This window comes from Heliangelus exortis, chromosome Z (genome assembly GCF_036169615.1).
Source record: "Heliangelus exortis chromosome Z, bHelExo1.hap1, whole genome shotgun sequence".
Classification (NCBI taxonomy): domain Eukaryota; kingdom Metazoa; phylum Chordata; class Aves; order Apodiformes; family Trochilidae; genus Heliangelus; species Heliangelus exortis.
In genome coordinates this window covers 49,349,886-49,376,163 of record NC_092454.1, presented here as the reverse complement: position 1 = coordinate 49,376,163, position 26,278 = coordinate 49,349,886, and the positions used below count along the sequence as shown (strand labels likewise).

At 37.5% G+C, this 26,278-nt stretch overlaps 2 protein-coding genes across 9 annotated transcripts in view; one reads left to right on the top strand and one right to left on the bottom strand.

Annotated features, from left to right (window-relative positions):
- The first annotated feature begins 201 nt into the window (after positions 1-201).
- POC5 (POC5 centriolar protein) lies at positions 202-24,255 on the top strand. 3 transcript variants are annotated; one of them, XM_071730021.1, is made up of 12 exons: positions 202-281; positions 3,649-3,748; positions 7,773-7,920; positions 11,301-11,434; positions 11,819-11,995; positions 13,565-13,669; positions 14,871-15,050; positions 17,098-17,260; positions 19,771-19,883; positions 20,579-20,692; positions 21,530-21,706; positions 23,817-24,255. In XM_071730021.1, exons 2-12 carry the CDS (start codon positions 3,665-3,667, stop codon positions 23,964-23,966), a joined length of 1,545 nt encoding a protein of 514 aa, XP_071586122.1. In that variant the 5' UTR covers positions 202-281; positions 3,649-3,664; the 3' UTR covers positions 23,967-24,255. The 3 variants fall into 3 exon arrangements, with proteins under 3 accessions (XP_071586122.1, XP_071586121.1, XP_071586123.1); XM_071730020.1 differs by having other exon boundaries at positions 203-281; positions 11,238-11,434; XM_071730022.1 differs by lacking the exon at positions 20,579-20,692 and having other exon boundaries at positions 204-281; positions 11,238-11,434.
- A 502-nt stretch (positions 24,256-24,757) lies between these two features.
- The window catches only part of ANKDD1B (ankyrin repeat and death domain containing 1B), a 31,723-nt gene continuing 30,202 nt past the window's right edge, over positions 24,758-26,278 (bottom strand). For all 6 annotated transcript variants that reach the window (XM_071730027.1, XM_071730026.1, XM_071730024.1 and 3 more), the window contains 2 exons: positions 26,021-26,152; positions 24,758-25,689 (listed from right to left, as the gene is read on the bottom strand). In XM_071730027.1, coding sequence (XP_071586128.1) covers positions 25,631-25,689; positions 26,021-26,152 — 191 coding nt within the window. In that variant the 3' untranslated portion in view covers positions 24,758-25,630. The remainder of the gene's footprint in view (positions 25,690-26,020; positions 26,153-26,278) is intronic.

Sequence of the window (26,278 nt, the reverse complement as noted above, 5' to 3'; positions counted from 1 at the left end):
TGGGCTCACGACAGCGGAGGGCGGGCAGCAGCCGGCGGGAGGGGCAGCGGCCGCTGGAGACCGAGAGGCGGGGGCGGGGGAGGGGGCGGTCCCGGCCCAGCTCCCGCCTCCATTCCCACCCCCCTCCCCGCCTGAGCAAGGCAATTGGCTGTTTGGCTGAATAACTGCCTAATCCCCGGCTGCTTTGTAACCGCCCCCGGAGCCAATCACAGAGGCGCTTCTTCCGCTCTGGTAGTTTGAAACCGTCTGGCTGGGCGGCCGGGGGCGGTTGGTGCCCGCAGGTGAGAAGGGGTGCGGGGGGGACGGGACGGGACGGGACGGGACGGGACGGGGGTGTCTGCGCCCCGAGGGACTGCGACCTCCACAGGACCTTCTCCCGAACCCGGTGCTCCTGCCCAGCGCCTGATCCGCAAGCCCCCCGCCCGAGCTTCCCTTCGCTCTCCGAGGGGACCTGTGAATAGCCCCTGCCCCCAGATAGTAGGGCTGGCTGCCTTAAGGGCCCTGTTAAAAAAGAAGGGAAAAAAGAAAGAAAAAGGAAAATCCCGTTGACGTATGGGATTGTGCTCTTACCTCTTCCTGCCTGTCCAGCTGCCCGTGTGACACCCCTCGTCTTGTCCTTGTCACTAGTGTCAGCTCTACAGCCCCAGGGGTAGTTGCAGAGATGCTCTACTGATAAGTTTAAAACGTGGCGTTGAGCAGTGCTGGTTTGCAAGAGGGTACAGTTATAGGGAAAACGTGTCTCTGTGTACCGGGAAATGTGGTAGTTCTTTTTCCTAGGTGTTGAGTCCTCTGGTCTGAATGCAACATTAAAATATTTGGAAATATTTAGACAAAAACCCAAAAGCACAAAATCCTGAGAATAACCTAAGCAAAACAAAATTAAGGATGCGAGTAGCCATGATGAATCAGACCAAATATCTTTATAGCTCTCTCTGTTTTTTAGTAGTATCTATCAGAAATGCAGTTACACAGCTTTGGTTTAGAAAAAACTGTTTACAGGAATCTTTCATAAATAAAGTCAGATACATGTTTTGGTAAATGCTTGGGGAGAGTCAGAAGAACATAGTAATCATGAAGATGTTCTTCTCACTTAAATTGATTTGTGGCTTAGCAAATCCAATTGCCAACCCAGAAGATGATGTCTTACTCTTAATATCCCTTGACTTCTCAGAAACTTATCCAGTAGTTTCTTGAATTTGTTCACTGAGACCAAGGCAGAGAAGTTATTCTTAGCATGATATAGCAGTGGTGCCTCTAAACATCAGCTTACAAGAAGTGTGTTTTTCTTAATTTATTATAGTAATCCAATCTGTTGTTCTGTACATAAGCAGATTTATAGAATTTTAAGTTTATTGTTGTTTGCACCCGTATGCTGCCAAAATGCAAGGTTAGACTCGTCACAACGGTTTGAGGTATAGACAGGGCAAATGGAAATGTGGGGAAAGCTCAGACTTTAAGTAGCAACCTGTTAGTAGAAGCTAAAGTGACACATAAGTTAGTAAAGGCAGTCAAATGGAAACTGGATGGACACAACAGTGGAGGGCTAGTCCACAGGTATATGGAAAAGGAATAGGAAGAGGAGGCAAAGAGACTGAGCTTGAGGTGATAGTGACTCACCAGACAAGGTATAACAGGTAAGCTGCTGTTACAGATTTGAAAGGAAGAGCAGCCTGAAGTAGAGAGGTATCACCACTTGTGAAGAACATTTTGAGTTTTTGAAGGCCACAAATTTTAAAGAAGTAATAGTAGTAGTTCCAAGGACGAGGAGAGAACTAGATAGAGAAGACTGGGTATTAAGGTCATGATCTGACAGAAGTGAAAATGGAAGTCAGGACAGTGATCTTAAATTATTAAACACTTCCTTGGTTTCATCTGTGTTCAAGTGAAACTCAATTTACCCTCCTGTTTTTCAGAAGAATTGATGGTAGTTTAGTTCTTTTCAAGTAGACTGAGAAGAGAGAACTGTATTTGTAATTTCTGCCTGCAAATATGTACTTAATTCCTGAGATAGTTGGTCCTTTCTGATCCTCTCTGATGCCTGCTGCCCCATATTGAGTGATTCCAAGACTAGTAGGGTATGCTGGACCCACAACCTGAAAAACTAGTGGGAAGCCATATGGAGTTGAAGCTGACTTTTTAAGATTACTGAAGAGGCCTTTTGGTGATTATACAAATGTATCAACTAAAGGAAGGAGGAGTGCTAGTATAAAGTTACCTGGTTACCTAAAGAGGCCCAAGCCAAAGGAACACATAGGGACAGATAATCCTCTTTCTGAGAAGTGTAGATACCTGTATTAAGCAGGACTTCTCTGCAGGAAGAACAAAAGTCTAGAATATTCAAAAAGATAATTTCCATCTATATTACTGTATAGAGACCTGTAGCATTATTGCATTTTTCAACATAAAAAAAAAAAAAAAATCTGATACTTAAGAAAGATGTTCCTGCCAAATTAATGACAATATAACTAGCAATTTAAAAATAACATTTCCATCAGAAAAATCCATCTGTTTAAAAACCAGGTGAGGATATTATAATTGAGAGTTTGAAAGGTCCCTCTAAAAATAAGTCTTCCTTGGCTGTTTGCTACCTTGTGTAAGAGGTCAATGTCTCTGGTTCACCTTCTTCCTGAGCTTAGTCACTGCTGACAAATGCAGATTGTGTCTGTTGATTGTTTTTCATGTGCACCAGGCAACTGTATCACTCTGACATTCACTCATTAACAAATTCACCTTGCTTAGTGCTTCCATTCTTGGAGGTTTTTTTTCCCCATACACTGTCAAGTTTTATCACAGGAGCTTCAGGTCTTCACTGAAGGCCTTATTCAAGGCTGCAGTAGATTAAAGGATAGATCAATCTTTCAGAAGGTTTTCAGGTTTCTTGTCAGTTCTACAGCATTGCCTGCTTCCCAGATATTCCAGTAATACCTCATAATCTTGCTTGGAAATTGGTGGAATGATTAACCTTCCCTGAACCAAAGGCATTACCTGTCCTTCCATGTCTGTTGTCTTCCTGAGCCTGCTGGGCACAAAGAGTCGGGAAAGTGGAGGGAGCTTGATGTTCACCAGTCAGTAAAGGCTTCAGGATATTGAACTGGAGTGTTCAGGGCATCATCTCAGATTGTGCGGTGGTTGAAGATAGTGCAAGGGAAAAAAAATCACAGTGTAGCTTAGTCATTCTTCTGTTACATTCTAGGCATTTTGTACTGAAACAAGCTGATAAACTGTGGAACAATACAGTGTGAATAAGAAGGAGAGGCTGACACAGGAATCTGTATGTTAAGGACTTCTGTTATTCTTCAAATATTTTTTTTTCCTTTAGACAGTGTATTTTACTTGCCACTGACATAAAATTTTACAATGTGTGTCATGAAGCATTAGGTATTAAAGATAGTCAATGTAAAATAAGAGAAAACCTATATTATGGCTTTTGGGTCTTCCATTGTTTCCTTTTAAAGTCAGTGGAAGTATTTCATTGTTTTCAGTACAGTTTTGATCATGTAATTTCCTACCTAACATCAAGATGAGACTACAGACAGTTTAGCACATAGAATGATTCTGTAGGTTATCTGTTTCTGGGGAAAATGTTGGTGAACATACAGTAAACATGTTGGAACTGAAAAATGAAGTTCAGCTTCTACTGTTTTATAGACTAACTTTGTGCAGAATGTCATCAGATGAGGAGAAAAGTACAAGCCCATTTTTACCCAAAGACTCTGTTCGGGGCAGTTCTGTTTCTTCAGATCTTCAGGTAGGAAAGAGTCAACATCACTTGGTTTACTATCATGGCATTTTATTTGGCAAAGGATAATTATGAGAAGATCTGACAAAACTTGCATATTTTTCATGTTTGACTCTGACATTAAAATAATAACAATATAAGCCAAAAGAAGCAAATTACACACAAAAAAGTGATTAAAATGTCTTCACTTGGATTCCCTTTTTTGGATTTCACAAGAAATTTCAATTTATGTGAAAATTCTTTTCTAAATTTAAGAGGCTGGTCAATGACAGCTACAATTCTTACCTTTTTTTTCTTTCTGGTGTTATTTTTTAATGTGTGTTAAGTCTTATCAGGACGCATAAATTTAACACTGTAGACTAGAAACGCAATTTCTGAGGGATCAAGTGCAAGTATGGGTTGGGTTTCTCACATGATATTTTAAGAACTGATTACTTCTTATGAATAGATTTATTTCTCTTGGACTAAGAGTAGAATCACAGCATGTTAGGGGTTGGAAGAAACCTCAAAGGATTGTGAAGTCCAACTCCCCTGCCAGAGCAGGATCACCTAGTGTGGGTCACAAAGGAACATATTTAGGTGGGTTGTGAAAGTCTCCAGAGAAAGAAGACTCCACAACCACACTGGGCAGCCTCTTCCAGTGTTGTCACCCTCACAGTGAAAAAACTTTCTTAACATTTACACAGAACCTCCTGTGTGCCAGTTTGCATCTGTTACCCCTTGTCCTATCATTGCACATCACTGAGAAGAGCCTGGCTCCATCCTCCTGACACTCACCCTTCTCAGAAAGGAAATGCTTTATATTTTTTTCTGCTTTGAATTTGCAAACATATGCTGGAGCTATAAAAGTAAGGGGGTTTCTGTTTTGTCCTTAGCATTCTTCTTAGGGGATGCAATTGTACAGAAAAAAGTCCTTGTCCTACTCTTTTGAAAGCAGATTTTAATCCTTTAATAACTGGTCATTCCTATTTGCATAGTAGGTGGGTTTTTTCCCTTTGATAGGATTCTATCCAAAACAGGCTGGTTTTGACAAAAATAAGTGTGCTGGTTGCCCTGTAGAAATGCATCTCCCCTTCTATCATTTGGTGGAATGACCGTGTACAACACAAGCACTGTTAAATTAGGGTTGGTTTTTTATTTCCTGTGGACTGACTTTTGTCCCCTTTAAGCTGCCTGTTATGAGCAATTAATTTCTGCTCTATTCTTGCCTATCCATTTATTTATGTATCCATTGCTCTATCCATTTATTTATGTAATGGGTATGGTTATGCATATGCATATGTCATGGGTAAGTTTTTTTAATCTGTATTCAGAGATAGTAATTAACCTGTGTTTCCAGTGCCTTTTATAGGTGGAAAACAGGATGAGAGCATGGTGTGATAAATTTTGAAAGACCAGAGTTCTTTCAAACTCAAATCAGTTCTTTTATGAACTGATTTATTTTCAGGGAGGTTCTACTTCTCCAGGAAGCCTGCTCCAGTGATTGACCATCCTCCTGATGAAGAAATATTGCCCAATGTCAGGCCACAACCTCCTCTAGTGCAGCTTTCCACCGTTCCCATGTATCCTGTCACTGGATAGCAAGGAGAAGAGATGTACACCTTCCTTTCCACATCTGCTCCTCAGGAAGCTGTAGGGAGCAATGAGGTCACCCCTCTGCCTCCTTTTCTTTGAGCCCAGCAAACCCAGATTCTTTATCCATTCTTCACAGTAGTCCATTACATGAAAAAGAAGAACTCTAGGGACATAGCTGAGCAATAGGAATATTGACTGTGACATATGCTACTCCTCTTACATAATTTTGAAGGGCCTTTTTTGTTTTATTTTGTTTTGTTTGGGCCTTTTTGATAATTTCATGCTTTTAAATAGAGACTAATACCTTTTCCCTGTAAAAATAACTGACCGGCTTGTAGAGAATTTGCATTTACTCACAACTGAGTTCTGCAAGACTTTGTCCATTCAATCCATTCTTTAATGTAGTTAGTAGCCTTGACTGCAGTCCTAAGGACAATTTTTTTTATTATCCTTTAAGAAGGAAGAAAAAACCCTAAACATCTGAATGCTCTTGTGCCCATTGGCTGTTGTTACACTAATTTGTTTCCTTCTACAAAACCAAGGCATTAAATGACCAAAACTTCTCTGACCTTCAGGCATTAGAAACATATTCCTGTAGTTTTATGTGCTAACAGAATTTTTGTAGCTGACATAACAGCTCAAAAGTTTGGATTGATGGCAAGCAAATTTTGGATTAAGGCAAGCAAAGATAGTAAGTAATCCAAAGATATATTGTTAATTTTATTTTATTATGGTTTTATTTGGAATTTATCTGTCAAGATTGCATTCCAATTGCAGCATCTTTGTTATGGAATATTTATGTTTATGGAACAAATCATGATGTCTATAGTAAGACAGACTGTATGCTAGTGATTAAATTGTGTGACTCAAAATGAGCCACCTAATTGCACCTGACATCTTACCTACTGTATCTCTTGAACTGGGAAAGGTACTTACTTAGAGAAGCAGGTGGATCAGCTCTGACTGAAAACTGACTTATTTGGGGAGAAGAATGAGTGTTATGTTGTTATTTGGTAAGACCATCCTTTTGAGGAACACATGTGATATAATGTCTTCTGTGCAATAATTTAATTTAGAGGACTAAGAACTAGTATATTAGGCTTTTACTCTGCTGAAATTTTGCTGCAGGACATTTTTTATAGATCCATGGGGCTCCTGGTTGAGTAACTCATCTGGAGATACCTGTGACATCTGATAAGATCTAAACTGTGTTTCTTTGGAAAGATATGGAAAAATTGGTAACTTGTTTCACAACTAACTATACCTTTCACACAAAATGTGGTGTTTCTTTATGCTTACCAAAAAGATGCACTATGTATTCGTAGTAGTATAGCTTTGCATACATCTGTTTAAGCTTTTAGTTTTAAAATGATAGGGTAGAAGATGTGAAATGGAAATCTGGAAGGAAACTAGACTTTAGCTAAAATGTACAAAACTTAGCTTTTCTGACGTTTTCTAGTAGTTGAAGTCCACATAAATGTAAGGGTTGCATTGAAAGTTTTCAAAAAGCATCCTTCTCAGCTGGCAGATTCCAAAATGTCTTGTGTGCAACTGGTACCTTTACCTGATTGTTTCCACTCATAACTTTCCCGACCTTGAAGAGGAAATTAATTTTTCACTTCACGGTTGGTTTCTGGGCTTTGACCTTATAAGAATAGTAACCAGAATGTATGACAGTTTTGAATGAATAAAAAATGACTGCTGGTGCTTGGTTTAGTACTTTCCAATTGGCATTTTTTCAAAATGTTTTGATTAGTTTCAGCATTTAACTGTTTCTGGAATTTTTTTTATTAATTACTGGATTGTATGTTTAAGCTATAATGCAGATTATCCCCAGTTTCACATTGACTTCTAAGTACTTGCATTCTGAAAACCTTTTGAACTAGTATATTTAGAAAAAATGTTATTAATTGGCTTAATTTGGTACATAGTATAATGTCATGTACCAGTTAGATTGGTTTTTAACCTTAACAGGAAAGCTTTTATACTAGTTTATATATACACATTTCCTGTACCTACATAATTTTAAAAATGCAGAATATAAAGTAAAAATAATTATAACTGATCTAAAGAAAATACTGAATAACCAAATATATTTTGATGATTGGCTTTAGAACTCATAAATTACAGTGTTATGAACTTGAAATGTTACTGTGTTCAGTAGCATCATGGCTATAAAAACACCTGTGTTTCTTTGCAGTAATAGTAACATTTCAAAATAGTGTCAAGTGATTAATAACTTACAGGATCTGAAACTTTTTGGTTTTAAGTTCATATTTTTGTTTAAGGTGCCTGTTATCATATCCATTCAGGTATCCAGCAGTCTTTCTGAGTAACTATTGCAGTGCATCAGTTGTAATCAGAATGAACTAAGACCATTTCCTCTCCTTCCCACAAATACCTATTTTTTAGGGATGTAGTTTTAGTTTTATAATTATTCATCATCACTTTGTGACAGGAGGAATATGAAGAGCTGCTTCGTTATGCAATAGTGACTCCGAAGATTGAACAGTGTGTCCCAAATTGGTCAGGACCTGCTACAGAACTCAGAGAAGGTGACAGATTCTCAAGTGTAATAGATGATGCCATTCGCCATAAGATTCCAGGTAATATGATCAAAGCTATCTGTTGAGCTTACAGGAACAATGACACAACGTTTTTTTCTGTTTGAAAACTATATATATCTATGTTACATTTACATTTTGCACAACAAGGAAGCTAGGAAGGCAGGAAGGCATACTCACCAAGGGGTTCTCACTCTGACATTGCTTTTAGGTGATAGAATTGATGTTCTGACATCTCTGTGTTTTGTGGTGCAGATGTTTAAAGTGGTTGGTGTAATAATGCAAGAAGTGCCCTTACTTACGTTATACTTAACAGATTTGATGAGTCAGAACTGGTTTTGCTTATACCTGTGCTGCCATGATAAATGAGTATTGAAAATTTAATTATTTGAAAGTAATTGTTACCTCAGAAGGGCTTTATGTAAAGACTAATGTCACTACATGAATGACATTCTTGCTTTTTCAGTTCCATCACTATTCTAGTCTTACTTTATTGCTTGATATTTAGGACTGTATAAACTTAGTGTCTTCTGATGCATTAATAACACTGGTATTTTGGGTTATATGTTGTTTACTTTTGTCACTAGCATTTAAATTGAGGAAAGTGTTAATTTTGCTTCAGAAGAGATGGTAAACAACTATCCCTGCTGTATTTCTTTACTAGGGAGCTTAGCTTAATCAGGAAGAATTTATTTTAAACTAACTTCTGTTCTTTGTCATGTTGTTTCATGGTAAGAGTATTTACTTACAGTTTTCACTCTCTTTGTGACCTTTTGGAGATGGTTAATTTCCACTGATTAGAGGAGCATGATGTGTAGATAATTTTGCTGCTGAAGTAACAGAATCTTAAATTTTTAGAGTCATGTTCTCTAACTTAATTAAAAAAAAAAAAACATTTTTTTGCTGAGTGTAGATTAATATCTAAAAGTTTGCTCCTCTGCAGAACTGCTCAAGTGTTCAGTGTTTTTTTTTCCCTTGTCCACATTATGTTGGTACTGAGACTGAAAAAGTTTTCAATGCTACATGATGTGTTCAGAAATTAAGTTCTATTTATAGAGTATTCTTTGGTCTGTTTTTTTAACTTACTCTCGAGTTTTTGAAACTGAAGTGGCTGTGGTGGTAGAAGGCTAGTTACTGGTAATCTCTATTTCTTTCAGTAAATTTTATGATACATAATTTTTTCACTAAAAGCTTTCAGTCAAATAAGAAAAATAATTGAAATAAAACATACTGTACAACCCAATTCAATGTCCAAATGCTTTTAAACTTAGAAACCTAAAACTTAATTTTGTGTTCTCATTACCAATTTTGTTGATTAAATTTGAAAATTACTAAGACTAGAGCAGGAAACTATCCATAGCAAAGATGTGCAACGATGACTCATACCCAAGCAGGGGGAAAATTCCTTCTCTTTGGACTACCAGTTCTCAGTATTGCTTCATTAAACTTCCAAGATTTTCCTTAAAAGCTATACATTTTAGCAAATTACCACCTTCAGCTTAGGCCACTGATATCAGATCATATGTCAGATCAGTCAGTCAGAGCTTATTTACTTCATGAAGGAAGGTGTCAGATACTGGAAAACATGGAAAAGCCCCAGAGCTGTAGTATTGAGATAAGACATCTGGAAAACCAGATAATTTTATTTCCTCTGCTATAAACAAAAATACAGTCTAGAGATTTGTCAGAGTAAATGCATATGGGAACTATTTAATGAAATATGGTTTTATACTTTATCAGATATAGATGGTTCCATGTCTTTGGTACCTTGGTGCACTGTAACTGAGTGGTATCAAGTAATTCATGGGAAGGAAGAGAGGTGACAGGTGAATTCAGTGAAGGATACATCCTGTGGCAAATGAGAAAAGTGAAAGATGAATGAGGATAATCTGTACAGAGGGAGGGGAGGATCAAAGGGTGTGGAGTGTTGAATTTGTCATGCTACAATCTTGGACTGTGGGAGTTGTCAGTCTAGGTTAATATCTTTGGTTGTATTGGTTACAGTTTGTAAGTATCTTACAGGCTGTACTGTGTAAGCTGGATATCTTTGCAGGCAAATAATCCAAGCAAGTAATACAAGTTTAAAAATAAAAACAAACCTTCATGCATTTTACAGCCATGTTACAACCGAAGGGAGAACACAGTGACTTGCAGGAATGGGAACAAGTGGTGAAGGACAGAGCTGGGAATACTTGATAATAGTAACACTGCCAAATATTTTATACTGTGAGTGGCCAGCATGGTTCTTCATCACTTAAGTGAGATGTATTTCAAATAGTCATCTGCCTAGCATGTCATATTGTGTTGAGATCTTTACAAGCACTGAATATTCAAATCCTGCCATTAGCTAAACAATACTTCCTCATTTGCAGAACAACAATGAGAAAAGGCTAGAGCCTGATCACACTGATAAATCAGTGTGACTGGAAATAATCATAGAATCATAGTTATGGCCTTCCACTTAGGTAATGGGATATGGAATTCAGTCTGGGGAAATGGTCCATTACATGGGGCTTCTATAGATGAAGCTCATTTTAATTTTATGATGTACAGTTGTATATGACATTGCAAATTTAACATTTTCTGTAACAAAAAGCTATATATAATCAGTATTTAATTTCCTCTGTTTAACTAAATACTTATTTATTTTGGCCTGTTTTTTCCTTCCCACCTATTAGAACACAAATGCACGCCCTCATATTTGCTTCAGAGTGTGGATTCATTTTTGTTGCAGGGGTAGTTAGCCACAGCACCTGAAAGTAAGGCCTTGTGGTGTAAGGCATTATATAGATTCATAGCAGCTACTCCCTTTCTCAAAGAGTTGAAGATCTAATTAGATGAGCAAATTAAAAAGTCTAAGGAGTATGGATGCAAGTACACACCAACACTGAAATATACCCACACTTTGTGTTTTGAATGCACAAAGACAGGTCCTTGGCCTCAGGTGTTTACAGTCTCATCAAGAAAAATGGCAAGAAGTTTTAGATTTTTGAGCTGAGGTACTACTCTCTCTTTACTGAGACGGATGCACTATTTTTTTGTGTGTGTTAGTGCTACTTTTTTGGGCCTTGCTGTGAGCATCCTTTTACATTAAAAGATACTGTTCTTGAGGGAAGCAGTGGTTTTGATTAAACTAACTTTACAATAATAATACTGTTAGTTTAAGTAGACTTGTTTCTTGGAAGAATATATTGGATATATATTTTAGAGTTGGGTTGTTTGTTTTATATGGGCAAAGGAGGTTTCTGATGGGATAAATAATTTGATTGTTTTCTTTTTTTGTAATGCCTGACTTCTGACATTTGTACAAAATGAAGCCTTTCTAGAGTATCAGTCTGTATTCTGTGTTTCATTTTCAGTCTTAATATCAGTGAAGGAGCCTTCCAAAGCCAATATGGAAGGACTTCACCCTGTTCTTTCAGAGGAGACTTCTTCACCAGGGTCCACACATGGTCCAAGAGAAATTGGTGGAACCATAGCAACTGAGTTAACTTTACCAGATGAAGAAGTAACTCAAATAGAAAAGATACTTGATCTCTGGAGTGGAAGTCTTAAGGTATTTATTTTGTATGGAATCCTTAAAAATCATGTACTGATGACTGTGTTACAAAGAAAATGAGAGTTCAGGAAAAGTTGTGGTTTGATTGCACTGAGAAATGATAGTTTTCTGATTGTTTTTGTTGCTGTGTATTGCATATAAGCACTATAATATCTTGTTTCAAGAACTTTGGAATAACTTTCTTCATTAGGGTTAATGAGTTATTATCATTCAATAGTTTATTATGTCTGCTAATATTGATGGACATACACAGCCTGTGTAATGAAGGCATCACTGTAAATATTCGTGTGTCCTTAACTGCTAAGTGTTTTAAGATTAAAAGATTAGGGCAGAAGGAACAACTTTACTAACTGCATTACTGTCATCCTTTTAACTTTTCAGACAAACATTCTGACTGAATTGAGAAAATGGAGGCTTAGTTTAATTGAACAGCATAAACTTCAGATGCAAGAAGAAAAAGAGAAACATGCTGCATATGTGAGACAATTGAGCAATGAGATAGAAAACCTGAAGGAGTTGCTACATACTTATGAAGTCTCTATTGGCAGAAAAGATGAGGTAATAGCTCGATTTCATAATTCAACAGTTCCTCTCTTCAAAAATATGGATTTTTTTTGTGTCCAAAATTATTCTTACATCAAATAACACAGACTTTAAAAGTATTTAATTTTCAATTGTTGGATTGATTTTGTTGTATATGAGATGAGCAGCAGTCTCCTAAATGTTAAAGATTCTCAGGTTTAGGATTTTTACAAACTGTACATTTGTACAAATTCTTAGGACTGTACATTCGGGGTCTCTGAGTTGCACTTTTCTGCTCTCACCAATATCAGTAACATAAAAATTCACTAGAATTGTGGAAAAGGGTATGAAGTTTTGGTAGCCCAGTAATCACATAGCATAATTAAATCCTTTTATTGCTGAATTTTTAGTCCTCTAAATCCTGAATTTTTAACCTTGTACTTAAGAACACTCAAGAATCAGAGTTTGGGTTTTTAATTCCTGTTCACCTTTAAAAATAACATAAACATCTGTTGAAGGAGTTAAAACATGGAGATAATGTTTTGTGTCCAAATATTATATGTGATAAGTATTATACAATTTAACTGGTAGACATGTGCAGAGCTATTGTTATTTCTGTGTAGGACATTCAAATATATCTTACTCTGTTGGATATAATTGTATGTCACTCATGTTTAATGCACTGTAATTATCAATGATACGTTGAAAGCAGTGGGGTTTTTCTTCCGCTGCCAAAAATATTTCTTAGGCCAATTTCATAGTTCTGTTTCTAAAAAAAAAAAAAAAAAAAATTGTTTTCAATGGAAAATTAGTATTGCCACCTTCTTAATGGCAAGTGGCAGTGCTTCCATATATCACACCATATTTATAAAGACAATATCCTCACATGGGATAAGCTGCATATTAGTCTCATATTATCATATTATGAACACTATAGATTCTTGTTTTCACATGGTGAGTCTCTCAGATGCTTTTTGGTGGCAAAAATATGCTAACTAATACATACTAGAAGTATTTTAAAGCTATATTTATCAACAGGTATACAGCATCAGTGGCTGATATTTTATCTTACATGACACTTTTTCAATAAAAGTAATTAATTTCCTTTGCTTTTTATTTTCATATGGATTTATCGTAGATAAATATAATATAGATTTATGTAAATTCTCTTAATTTTCAATAAATTCAAAGTTACTTAACTGCAAAAAAAAGGTTTCTAATTTATCAAGATTGTCTTTGCATCACTTTGAAGTGATTCTTCTGACCTTATGCTATAGCAAGATTTAATTTTGAGGAAGTACCACAGAAACCTGTAGGATGAAATAACAGTTCAGTTGAACTTTTATTAAATTACACAGTGAAAGTGTTTAGGTGCCCTGCTTTGAATGTTGAAGCTACAGGAATTTCAATTCTGATTTGAAACTCTTGATTATTGTTTCCTCCTTGATTAGACCAAAGTGAAGATTCTATAGAAATCTTCTGTTAAAAGCAAGTGATTTAAGTGAAGAAACTAATGTGTGAATTCTGTTCTTGTCTAAATTCACATCCTATTTGACCTTACAAAGATCAAATCTATTAAAATAGTGTTAATAAATATTTTTGCAGGTGATTACAAACTTGACCCAAGCATTGGAGAGGCAAAAGGAGAGAATAGAGGTGATGAGAAAGTTTACGCTCTGGAGGATTCAGCATGTTAATGCCAAACAAGAGGTATGTGCTCAAAATAAAAAAACAATCAAAATGAAACCTGTCAACTCAAAAGGGTCAGAGTCGCTGCAGTTCCTGTTACAGCTTGAAGAAATGACATTGTTTCTGTTTTGATATTTTTGACAATTTCAGAAAACAGCTTGAAAACATCAACGCTAAAAAGAATGCTGCTGTCAGAATTCTCTCCGGGAGGGGGAAGCAAACCTATGCTTAGCTTATATTGTGCCAATTGCTGTGCTCAGCTCGCAGCAAGTCACCATGGCTAACAGTATCTGCATTAGTGAATGCCAAGGGAGTCTCTATTCAAATTTCAAACACGTTACATTCTAATGGTGATATTATACATTATTGTTATTAATTCTTTTCTCGTATTGCCAAAACTTGAAATAGCTGACCTGGTTACGTGAAAAATGTTGGGCATTGCATCAGGTATCTAATGGTAAGTAGTCTTCCACATGAAGTTTGACATAAAAGAAGGATCCCATGTAAAGACTGCAAACTTTTCCCATTCTAGACTTAAAAATGAGAAGTTGCATCCAGGGCCACTGGTACAGTTTCCTGGCTGATTCACTAATGCTATCCAAGACTGCTGATTTGTAGATAAGGATAGCCTTTTCTCTTTTCTTTCCTTTCCATCTTTGAATACCCTAATAATTTGGAGGGTGTTTTTTTACTTGGCTCTTTATTTTTTTCTAATTCATGTCTAAAAAGTTTATGCTGAAATACATTGTCTAGCAGCTGTGTGGGAGAAGAATAGAATTGTCTAAAAGTACTTCTGAAAGCATCCTGAAATCTAAATTCATTAAATGGTAGGTGTTATTTGCTAATCATCTGCAGTCTTTGTGACTACAGGCTTTATATAGTTCCTGCAGTGAATGAAAACATGTCATATACCCACTAAATGGTTTCACGTGTGCATGGTAGCACCAAATAAATGAGTGAAAACACTGTTCTCTGTAACCTAAGAGTTTGCAAATAGGTCTCTCACACTGGGGACAGTAATTCTCTGTGTGCAGGAAGAAACACTAAACTGCTGGTACTGTTTTAGTGTACTCCCCCCTTCACTGCAGCACTTGTAACTTTGTTGGCGTTTCTACCGTGGTCTGTTTAGTAAATTGTAAAACAATCATCCACACTCTGCTGAGTACTTCAATTTTTAGGAAACATGAACTTGCATATGACGTAATTATATTTGTTTCCTAAGGAATATGAAAATAGAATAGCAGACAGACAATTCCGGACAACTTTGATGAAGAAAGTATGGGCAGCATGGCGCTCTGTCAGTGAAGAAAAATGGAAAGATAAAGTAGCAAAAGCCTGTCGGTTAAGGGCAGAAGATGTCTGTGTTCAACTTACCAATGATTATGAAGCCAAAATTGCAGAGGTAAAATAGGCTTTATCTGTTCTCATTCTTTCCCACCTTCACTCCCCCATCCTTCCAGCGCATCTCATTTGCAGCAAACTTGAAAAACATGAGGACTTCCAGCAGAAAGGAGTTCCCAAGGAGGCAAGATGATCTGAAGATCTAAGATCTCTGCTATAGTTTCTACATGTAAATTTTTTTTCCGTGTTAAAATGTTGCTGCACACACAGGTGAAGTAAATTGGACTCTCCTGAAGTTAGAAAAATTTCTATTTGCCCACCAGTACAGAAGATGCTTGTTTTCTAAGAACAGACTGTTAAGATTAGGTATGCATTTTGAGCTCTTACTAAAGAAGACAATGGAAATAGAAGACTATTATTATTATTATGAACTATTATGTATGAGTACAGTATTTTTTCCTATAATAACTTATATGTTAAAGCCTAATTTTAAATTTTGTTTTTGCCTTTGAGTTGCTAAATAAGCTTGTTAAATAGTTTTCACAGCTAAAGGTGAAGCTAAGTTATCAATGTGTGCATTGGTGCACATGTTGTTTATCTGTACTCTAGTAGAGCCTTCAACACCGTTTCCCACAGCATTCTCCTGGAGAACTGGCTACCCATAGTTTGGACAGGTGCACTCTTTACTGAGGGAAAAACTGGCTGGATGCTGGGTCCAATGAGTTAAATCCAGCTGGTGGCCAGTCACAAGTGGTGTTGCCCAGGGCTTAGTACTGGGGCCAGTTCTGGTTTATATCTTTATTGATTATCTAGAGAAGTGCACCCTCAGTAAATTTGCAGGTGACACCAATGTGGGCAACAGTTGAGGGTAGAAAGGCTATGCAGTGGTACACCTGGACAGGCTGGACCAACAGCCACAGCCCATTGTATGAAGTTCATCAAGGCCAGGTGTCACATCCTCCACTTGGGTTGTGACAACCCCCTGCGAAGCTGTAGTCCTGTATCAGGAAGTATGTGCCCAGCAGGAGAAGGGCAGTGACCGTGCCTCTGTACTTGGCACTGGTGATGCCACACTGTGTCCAGTTTTGTCCCCTTGCTACCAGAAGGACACTGAGGTGCTGGAGCAAAGAAGAGCAACAAAGCTACTGAAGGGTCTGGATAAAAAGTCTGATGAGGAGTGTCTGAGGGAACTGGGATTGTTCAATAGGAAGAAAAGGAGGCTGAGGGGAGGAACCTTATTGTTCTCTACAGCTGCCTGAAAAGAGATTGTTGCAAGGTGGTGGTTGGATTCATCTGACTAGCAGGAAGCAACAGGACAAAAGGAAGTGGTCTCAAGTTGTGCCACATTTAGATTGGATATTAGAAGAAACCATCACTGAAAGATTTATTGAACACTGGAACAGGTTGCACAGAGTTGGTTGAGTCACCATTCCTGGACGTGTTTAATAGACAAGTACATGTGGTGCTGAGAAACATGGTAGGATTTGGTTAGTGGTTGGTCTTAATGATCTTAAAGGTCTTTTCCAACCAGAATGATTTTGAGATTCTGTAAGTAAATAAAGGTTGTAAATAATGCATTTTTAAATCTTTGTATTTTACCAAGAAATTAAATACAGAATTTTAAGAATAAGCTTACTGTGTGTGACTCACCATTACAGAACTGTGGATAGTGAGATAAGAAGGTAACCTGGTCTGTCTTCTCTCAGCATCTTCAGTCTTTTACAGTAGCTAAAAAAGAGAAATCACTGATAATTCATCCTATGCTTAAATAGTTCACTGGGAACTCTTATGTTGAGCTAATCTGTGTTGTAGATATCTAGCTTGTTCCAGACACCAAACTTCTAAAAGACAAAGTTTGTAAGGTGATTTTGTCTTAGTTGGTTATCTAGCATCTGACAGTCCTTTCAAATGTGCTATTGTCTTTGGTATGCTCTAGTACAAATAATGCTCTGTACAACAAGGAAATGATCTGGTGAACCAGAGAATTTGAAGTGACATCATGTATGTTTGTAAACATGCTATGTGACTTCTAAAGCTGATTGAGGGCTATTTTTGTAGTCTGCATTCAGAAGTACAGGACAGCTGCTCTTCCTTATTCTCTTTTGTAGCTAACTGATGCTTTGGAACAGACAAAAGCTGAGATTCTGCGACTGCACAGTGAAAGGGAGCAGTATGAAGACACTATGAAGAAAGCCTTTATGCGTGGTGTGTGTGCTTTGAATCTGGAAGCAATGACCATGTTTCAGGGCAAGGACAGTAGGACAGATACTGGTCAGTATAAAAAACAGCTCTGGCCTGATAGTGTTTGTGGATTCTTGTTGGGTTTGTCTGGGGTTGTTTGTTTGATTTTTTTGTGTGTTTTGAAGGATTCTCCCTTTTTTTTAACGTAGGACAAGGACTTGTGGCAATACAGAGTTTATCAAACTCTTAATGCTTTAAAAAGTTATGTTGAGTATGTTGAGGAATATTAACCTTTTATTGCTGTAGTTGAAAGATGGAACATGTTCTGTTCTTCCTGCCTTGTTGTTAGGGTGGTAATTTGCAGCTGAAGGCAGAACAAGAAGCAAGGGATCACAAGCATCTTAAAATATCATGACAGATTATGCAGAATTCTTTCAGCACCTAGGTTCTGAGGGAGTGAGGGGGGAAATCCTGGAAAACCTTCCTCTGCTCTCTGGAATCTTGGTGTGCAGTAAATCTACTTTTCCCAGACAACTCTTCTTTCTTAATCTTACCTTTCATTGCAAGAAGGGCAACAAAATCTCCCAGGTTCTGTTTTTAGAGTTCTCTGCCAGAACAGGAAACAGTTGTGTAATTGTATCAGCAGCATGGTTGTAAAACTGGTGCAGCTACACAGGAAAGGACACCCTTACTGTTGCAATGAAATCCCCCCATCAGAGTGAAACAGTCTGTTAGCAGCAGGACCATAATCATGCTGGTGCAGCAGTCTACATTAAAGGGGAAATAGCCCTGCCAGAGGATTGTCACTGACACAGGCTTCATAACATTTCACAGTCACTTGTCCTTGGTCCCATGCTTACCATCTTCTTCCACTGCTTCATGTGCCACCTTCTCCTCTTTCCCAGACACACTGTCTCTTTTTAGTTACAGTCAGACAGTGCTTTTAACAGTTAGTTGCATAATTATTTAATATGGTTGCAAAATCATTGCTTTGCATTCATCCTCCAGTATATCAGAAGAGTGATCAGGACTTAAGGGAACTTCAGACATCAGATTAGATGATTATTGTTTTTTTTTCTAGTCCTGTAATCTGTGGACATGAAAATGTTCATTTGCCAGAGTCAGTCAGTAATTATATATTTATATAGACAATGCAATGCCACCTATTGTCATTGTAAATAAAAGCTGAATTTGGTCCCTTTACAGATTCATTATTATTATTTATAATACTGTACATCTAATATGTATACAATACACAAATAATGTACATACAGTATACATTGTAGGCTATTAATAGAGTGCAGGTATCACAACCTTAGTGGTCTATGGTATTGGGAGCTGATGGTCTGAAATCTGTTTGGCTGATATACTGACATATTGGTTTTTAATTATTAATATTATTTTTAACCACTTTATGTATTTAAAGGAATATTGAAACCACGAAGATTCATGACATTTTAATTTTAAAATCTGATACAGCTTTGTTCAGTAACATAAATGAAATCTGATTGGTATTTAACCACTCACTGGTCCTGTCTATGCTTAAGCTTAATGAGTGTGCACCAATGTATATGTACAAAGTGCATGTTCTGGTGTACTGTCGCTCTTGAACAGATCTTTCAGTATTGCACCCATCTGAACTACTTTCCCTGTATTTTTCCTGCCCAGTTCTGGAGCAGGAATAAACACAACTACCACATGGTGTCACTCTGACCCCAGAATGAGCAAAGTTCCCTTGTCCTGGAACTGCTGCTAGCATCATCTGCCTCCGAAATAGTGGAGAAAATAAGAATACCCCTTTCTTCTTCTACTAGGGAGTATGTATCCTTTAAAAAGGAAAATGCTTAGGTCTGTAGATCAAGCCTACCCAGGAAATATGTCGTGTGAGACAAAACAGTCCTGGACAGATTTTGCACAAATTCAGGCTTACCCAGCTATTGAGGGGAGATGAGGGCTGGAGAAATTCATGGAATGTTCCAGCCCTACAGCCAGGGTGTGGCCAGTGTCCAGTCATTGTATGTGGAGATGAGATGCTGCTGACCATAATCTCTGGCTGCTTGAGATTGTAGTACCTTCTCAGGAATGTTTTGGGGTTTTGTTTTGGTTGGTTGGTTGGTTGGGTTTTTTTGTTTTGTTTTTTTTTTTGACAGTGAGCCCCCCTAAGTATCTTGTGCCCTTGCAGAAGTCCAATATGGCCTTTCTGTGTTTTGCTGCTCTCCACCTGAATTGGATTTTGGCCTTTAGTGTGGGAACAGCTCTTACAGACTGGATTTAGCATTGGCAAGCAGTACAGAAACCCTCTGTTCTTTGCACTACAAGTATGTGACAAGTGCCACAGGAGTGTTGAGGCATAACACAGAAACAAACTCCTTGGAAAATATAATTTCTAAGTATCCAAAAAGAAGGGTCAAAATCAGGAATGTTTCTATATACACACATGCACCTATACCTATAAAGAAAAGGCTAATCCTCTTAATTAGATTTTACAGAATTCCCAAAGGAATTTTCCCAAAGGAAAATTTTTGCTGTCATTTACCTTTTTTTCCCCTTAGGGTTTGCCAGATTATGAGCTGATCCCATTGCTTTGTTTCTGTTAACAGATGTAGGAAGTAGAAGAAATGATAATGGTGCAGTTTCTGCAGGGAGGTTACCTGCTTCACAATATAATCCCCCCTCACCACCACCAGCAACTGCTCTTCATCTGGAAGACATGGTAAGCATGTGGCTGGAACAGAACTCTATTTGCTAGAAACAAAAACAAACTTCATGGATTGGAACTTCTTAAAGATAAATGCCATAGCCCATGAATTGAAGGAATTTGAAGACAGTCTAAGAGGAAGAAGAAACTTATGGTAATGTCCAGACTGCATTGTGTAAATCAAGTGACTGGAGCACAGCTGCTGTGACTTGCTGTACTTCTGTTAAGCTCTGGTTTTTATTTTAGTGAAAATACGTTAAATTATAATGAAGACTCTAGAGAGCATAACTTGCTTTCCAGGGAAAGCTGTCTGGGAAAAAGCTGTTAAGAGGTTTTTGCAAAAAATGTAAGGTTAATATAATGTGAAAAGCTGGCTCAACAACTTGAAGCTTCTTTTTTAAAAGTGTAGTATATTTATATGGACACTGTGGGAACTCAGCTTGTTGTCCTGTCATGTCAGCTTAACCAGATCCAGTTGCTTAGATGTTCTGGGCCTGCCTTGGACTCATGCTAAACATCCTGTCCCATTGAAACAATTTCACACCAGAGTACAGGTTAAAACAAGAGACAGGCTTGCCTGTCTTCTGATTTTTCATTCTAATAGCACCAGATGTTATTCACAAATAAAAAACCTGTCTACCTAAGGAGTAAAATAATTATGTTCTAGAAAGTTGTAATCAATTTTTTGTAAACTCTTATTTTATCCACAGTTTTCTACCCACCTGGGTCATGCAAGCACTTCTCAGACCAGGTTAGATTGTGATTCTTCAGTAATTGGTGCTAGTACAGCTGCAGGATCTGGTGTGGCATCCATTCAAAAACTGGTAACATGCTGAAATTAACTTTATTATTTTTAAGGCATAATTGCAACAAATGTTACTTGGGTACTATTATGTCCACATTTTTTTCAGAGTAACACAAGTATGTAGTTGAGAAAGCTTCTGTAGAGTTTACATAGCTGTGTGAAGACACTGGCTTGAAAATGTTCATTAATGTTACCATTTATGTTAGGAGCAATTTCAAATCATTTGGGGAGGAGCAAAGGGAAAGTGTGACAAAATGGAAGAACAGATGAGTGCACACACACACATAACAGGAACAGCTGCTGTTTCACATTAAACTATTTTGTTCTGAAAAGAATACCCTTTGCTTTAACATCCTGCTTGTTGTAATGTCTCTCATTCTTCTGTATTTGTTGCTAAGCTGTCTTTTTTACTTTTCTCCACTATTTTCTGCATTGCTCTTCTTTTCCCATCTGATACAGTTTGCCACCAGCTGTCAAAAAAAGATGGAGCATTTTACTGCATGGAAGTTTTTTATTACCTGCTTTGTCACTTCTAAAAAGACTTTCCAGGGTGATAAAAGTGCCTGCAGCTGTTACTCAAGTATGCAGTCAGTGAGCAAAGCTATCCATGCTGTTTGTTTTTTGCCAAATTAGCCTTACTCTTCTTAATATAGTCACTTGCTTGAAATGCTAAGAGTTAAAAAGATGGAATGAACAAGGCTGGAACTAGGTGGGGCAAATTAAGTACTGTATAATGTAACTGGATTGCCTGCAACATCCCATGGTCTGGTTAGCTGATAAAACTAAGCACACATACTCAGCACTGTAAATATCATGTTTAGGATTTTTTAACAATTAATACTTAATTCATTTGCAGCCCATGGCAAAAGTAATAACATCTGCTCAACAGAAAGCAGGAAGAACAATCACTGCTCGAATCACAGGCCGAGCTGATACAGGACAAAAAGCCAGAATTTGTAGTAGTTTAGCAGTGATGGGAGTTGTTCCACCCATGAGTTCAGTCATCGTTGAAAAACATCATCCAGTCACTCAGGTAAGTGAGAATTACGCTTGTAACAGAATTCTTATTAACATATCTGGTATTAAAGAAAAATGACCATCCTAAAGAAGTATAAAACAAGGCTCAGACTGGACTCGTGTAAAATCATTGAATCACAGAACTGTCATTGTTGGAAAATTACTCTAAGTTAGCTGTGTCCAACAGTCAACACTCCATCCCATGGCCCCCCCAAAAATAAAAAATTATTTTCATTTATATATATAGAAAAATATATGTGTGTATATATATATGTGTGTGTGTTGTATCTATATATACATATTTGTATACATACAAACATACATATATATGTATGTGTGTGTGTATATATATATATATATATATATATATATATGTTTTTGTATATGTGTGTGTATATATATATATATATATATATAACCAGGGGCCCAGAAGTGAACAGAGCACTGGAGGTGCAGCCACACCAGTGCAGGTGTAGGATCACTTCCCTTCCTCTGCTGGCCACACTACCCCTGATACAAGCCAGGATGCTGTTGGCCTTCTTGGCCACCTGGGCACACTGCTGGCTTACATTCAACTGGGTGTCCTCCATATAACAAGCAGTACTGTTCTTGGGCTGGGTCACTGTTGTTCTTGGGACACTGGAAAAGGTAAATATTGACACTTTAGTCTAATCTAGTTGTCTTGTTTCTGAAGCTATTATTTCATGGGTATACTACTCTTAGCTGTCTCTTTCTTGCCAAGCTCATTTATGACTTCCTTTTTGTAGAAGTGGTCAGTTGGTACTGTGATGTTTGGTGTCATCACCAGGCAAACGTAGACAAGCTTCATGGTGTGTACAGCAGGAAGAGTGACTGAACCAGAGGCAATAGACATATAGATTAGACTGCTAGGTTAAGTGTAGCAAGTTACTGAGAAAAAATAAAACAGGAGGCAATCGAATTTTTCAGCCTGCTGCTTGTTGTATTTCATGTCTTCCCTCCACCCCCAACCCTAATTTTTCCTGAAGAAAACACTGAAACGAGTGCATTACTGGTAAATGAAACCAACATACAAGACTGTAAACAGTGGCCTAAATGGCCTAGGCAATTACTACACTTTAGACCAGTCTGAGGAAAAAAATTATTTAGACTTGAGGCATATGAAACAGTTGAAGACTTTTTTTTTTATATATTTTAGTGTGTAAAGTGGGATCTGAGCTTCCTCTGTGCTCCTTTAAAGTCCAGTTTTCTGTCAGTGATACTGGCATAACAAGCTGGCCTCCCTTGGTTCTTTAATTTCAGCTGGAGTTACTGGTGACTGTGTGGGATGTTCTGCTTTCACTCATTTCCTGCAATGAACTGGAGCCCTGTGGCAGGCTGCATGGAGCCTGTGAGAATTTGGGCTTCTAAGCAGAAGTTCATATTTAAATTCAATGTCCTTAGGGCGTTAGAGGTTTGGTGTGAGACTGCTTTCATTAAGAACAGTTTTCTGGATTCAGATCACATGGTTTATGTGACAAAGTACCCAAACAACTGTACCAAAAACTGACTTCTAAAGATGTAAGATATGTGACAGTAACAGAGATACATTTTATATACTTTCTGCAAACAAATGTGAAAGTGGAAGTGTATCAGACTGAAGTATTTCTCTTTAATTAATCTGGCAAGGGACAGAGTTTACCTTGATTAAAAGCAGAATGACTACTGCTTATTGGAGTAAGGTGGCTAGTTTTTAGGGGAAAAAATTTATGGGTGTTAAATAAAAGCAAACATCTTCCTTTAAGAGACTTCCTCTTAGCAAATACTGAACTTCAAAAAGAACTTTGCCATGATTAAACTGGCATTGCAGAGGAAAAGTCTGAACAATTTGGTAAAAAAACCAAAGGAATCAACACTGAAATAAGACTGAGGTGTTAAAAGCTGTCGGTACCTAGTTAATTGGAAGTTTTGCACTTCATGTTCTAAAAAGCATGTTACAGATAAGGAAGAAAATTACTCATTCCATTAAAGGAATTGTTTGAGTTTGGTTTTTCTTAGAAGCATATTGCATTTTGCTTGATTGCAAATCTTTCTGTTTAAACTACATCTCAATTAGAGATGCTACAATGGAAATTTTTTGTATCTTGATGTATCTGATTATTTTTTAGCAAACTATATCTCAAGCCACCGCTGCTAAGTATCCTCGAACTGTGCTCCATTCTTCTGGCTCTACCAGTGTGAGATCCTCTGGACAAGCTGGGCGAATGCTTCACAGCCAAACTCACACCAGTGTGCAGTCAATAAAAGTTGTTGACTGAGTGAATGTCCTTCTCACCAGTGGGGGTTTTTATCAAGGTACAATTCAACCTTCTCCCAGTCTTTTTGGATTTGATGTAGCAAGGCCTAAAGTGTATGTATCATGTTTTTACCCTTTTCTAAAAAAATTTTTTTTAAGTAAAAGTGCTTTTATAGTAGACATCTGGAGAGGAAAAAAAAAGAACTTGAAATGTTGTTCTACCTCCAAACTATTTGAGATCTTATTTTATTATGATAAATGCTTTGCATATAAGGAACTTTTGAACACTTTTTAATAAAGGATAGAATGTGGTTTTTGTCTGAATCTTTATTTCCCACATTACTAACATCTGCTTTAAAGCAAAAATTTATTTTTGTTGCATATGCTTTTAGTTGCTTATCAGCTAAGTGTAATTGGTCAGCATTTCAGTTTCACCCTACAGCAGCATACTTAAATGCAGAATTACAGAGTGGTAGCCTTCACATCCAGAGTGCGTCTTGGGCCAGGTGAGGCACCAAGTCCATCAAATTTTAAACAATATTTATCCCTTTTCCAGGCTAATGTTGCATAACTTGGTGCATACCTGTCAGGATCTAAGAATTTGTGTTCTTGCATCCCTAAATTCAAAACATGAAGATTTAACAGTCTGTTCTTCTTATTCATGTGATGCTTTGCAGCCATGGCAGAAAAGGCTGAAAGAGGGCAGTCAGGTATAAAACTTATGATACAGGTCATCATCTTTTTAATACAAACATTAAGATTCAGTACAAAATAATACTAGCTATATATAGACAAGTTAATTCAGTTCTTCCATTGCATGGTTAAATTACTGCTGCTTTATTAAAAGACCACAAAGGTAGACATTTTACATAATTTTTCAGATATGAAATATATTCAATAATGAGAAAACCTTTAAACCTTGTTAATGTTCAGCGAGACATTAACAAGACTTAATTCAAGACATGAACAAGAAATAGGTAAGGAGGAGGTAAGCTAGATATGTAAAGTATCAAATATAAAATGTCCTTTTTTGAGTATGTATACAAGATTGTGTCTTGATACATTCTGCATCCAGCTACACATGGTTTTAGAAGACATCCCATTTTTTTGTATTTGCGGTACCTAAATCAGATGCTGAGGACAACAGACTTGTCATAATCTTAGCACTAATTAAACAAGAGGAAAGCCCTCTTCAGACAGGAACACTGTAATCCTAGCAAGACTTTATGAAAACCTGAATCCCAAGTGGCACCAGGTGCTAACCTTATTCTGCAAGTGTTGATTTATACACATAATTTTCACTTACTAATTTTTTGGGTGAAAAACATCTCATTTACATTTCATGTCAAACACAAAACAGCTTAATTTGCAGTTCCAGTACAGACTTAAGTGTGCCAATAATAAACCAGGTATAGAAAATATAGGGGGGGGGGAAGTTGGTTCTTGTTTAGCAGTACAATAATAAATTATCAGCCAGCCCTTCACTCTTAAATCCTTTAAATAACTGTGCAGCAAGCATACGAGAAAGAACTGACCAATATTTTAGGATTGCAAGTTCTTCTAGCTTGGAGAAAGTCATAGAACTTCAAAATCAGATTTTGTTTCTAGAGGAGAGATGATTTGTATTTGAAAGTCACTTTTCATCTGACGTGTTCCCATCATATGTGCCATATTTTATTGATGACCTCATGAAACCAAACATTTTCTGGAGTCCATATCAGTGCTACTTGCAGCTCTGATCTTCTCTGTAAAGCAAGAGGAAAAAACGCTTGCTTAACACACTGCTCTTTTACAAGGTCAGACTAATCTAACTGAAGGATGGGCAGTCTCACTTTATCCATATTTTCAACACAAAGGGCAGAAGCAGAGTTTCCAGAATTTTATCTTCCTTCAGAAATCTGAAGTCTCACTTAAGTGCTCTTCCTCAAGCAACCTTATCCCCCAGGAAGGTCAGATTTCCAGAAAGGAAGAAAGCATCCTCCATGGTCACACCTTCCCAGCACCATCAGGGACCTCAAAACTGCACTGCAGCCTTCCAGAGGAGAGTGTATGTGCTCTGCACACCACCACACTTACCAGCTAAAGTCTGAAATCCTGCTTCCACCAGGTCTTCATGCATCTGCTTGACAGGATTCTGACGAGCCAGCAATATACCATGTAACCAGATGAGCAACATTCTGTGTCCGTGTTCCTTATAACTTCTTCTCCCTATGCAATACACAAAGCATTTGTCTGTTCCATATGCAGTGCATTTTGTGCTTTTGCACATGTAGAGTTCCACCAAGAAATTTTAAAACCTACTCATTAACTCTTAATTCCTTTCTCACCTAGAAG

Excerpts from the sequence above, each read along its gene's own strand:
- POC5 (XM_071730020.1), top strand. The coding sequence starts at position 3,665 with ATGTCATCAGATGAGGAGAAAAGTACAAGCCCATTTTTACCCAAAGAC. Across the intron at positions 7,921-11,237 it reads CATTCGCCATAAGATTCCAG|TCTTAATATCAGTGAAGGAG; the intron begins GTAATATGATCA and ends TTTCATTTTCAG. Across the intron at positions 20,693-21,529 it reads TGGCATCCATTCAAAAACTG|CCCATGGCAAAAGTAATAAC; the intron begins GTAACATGCTGA and ends ATTCATTTGCAG.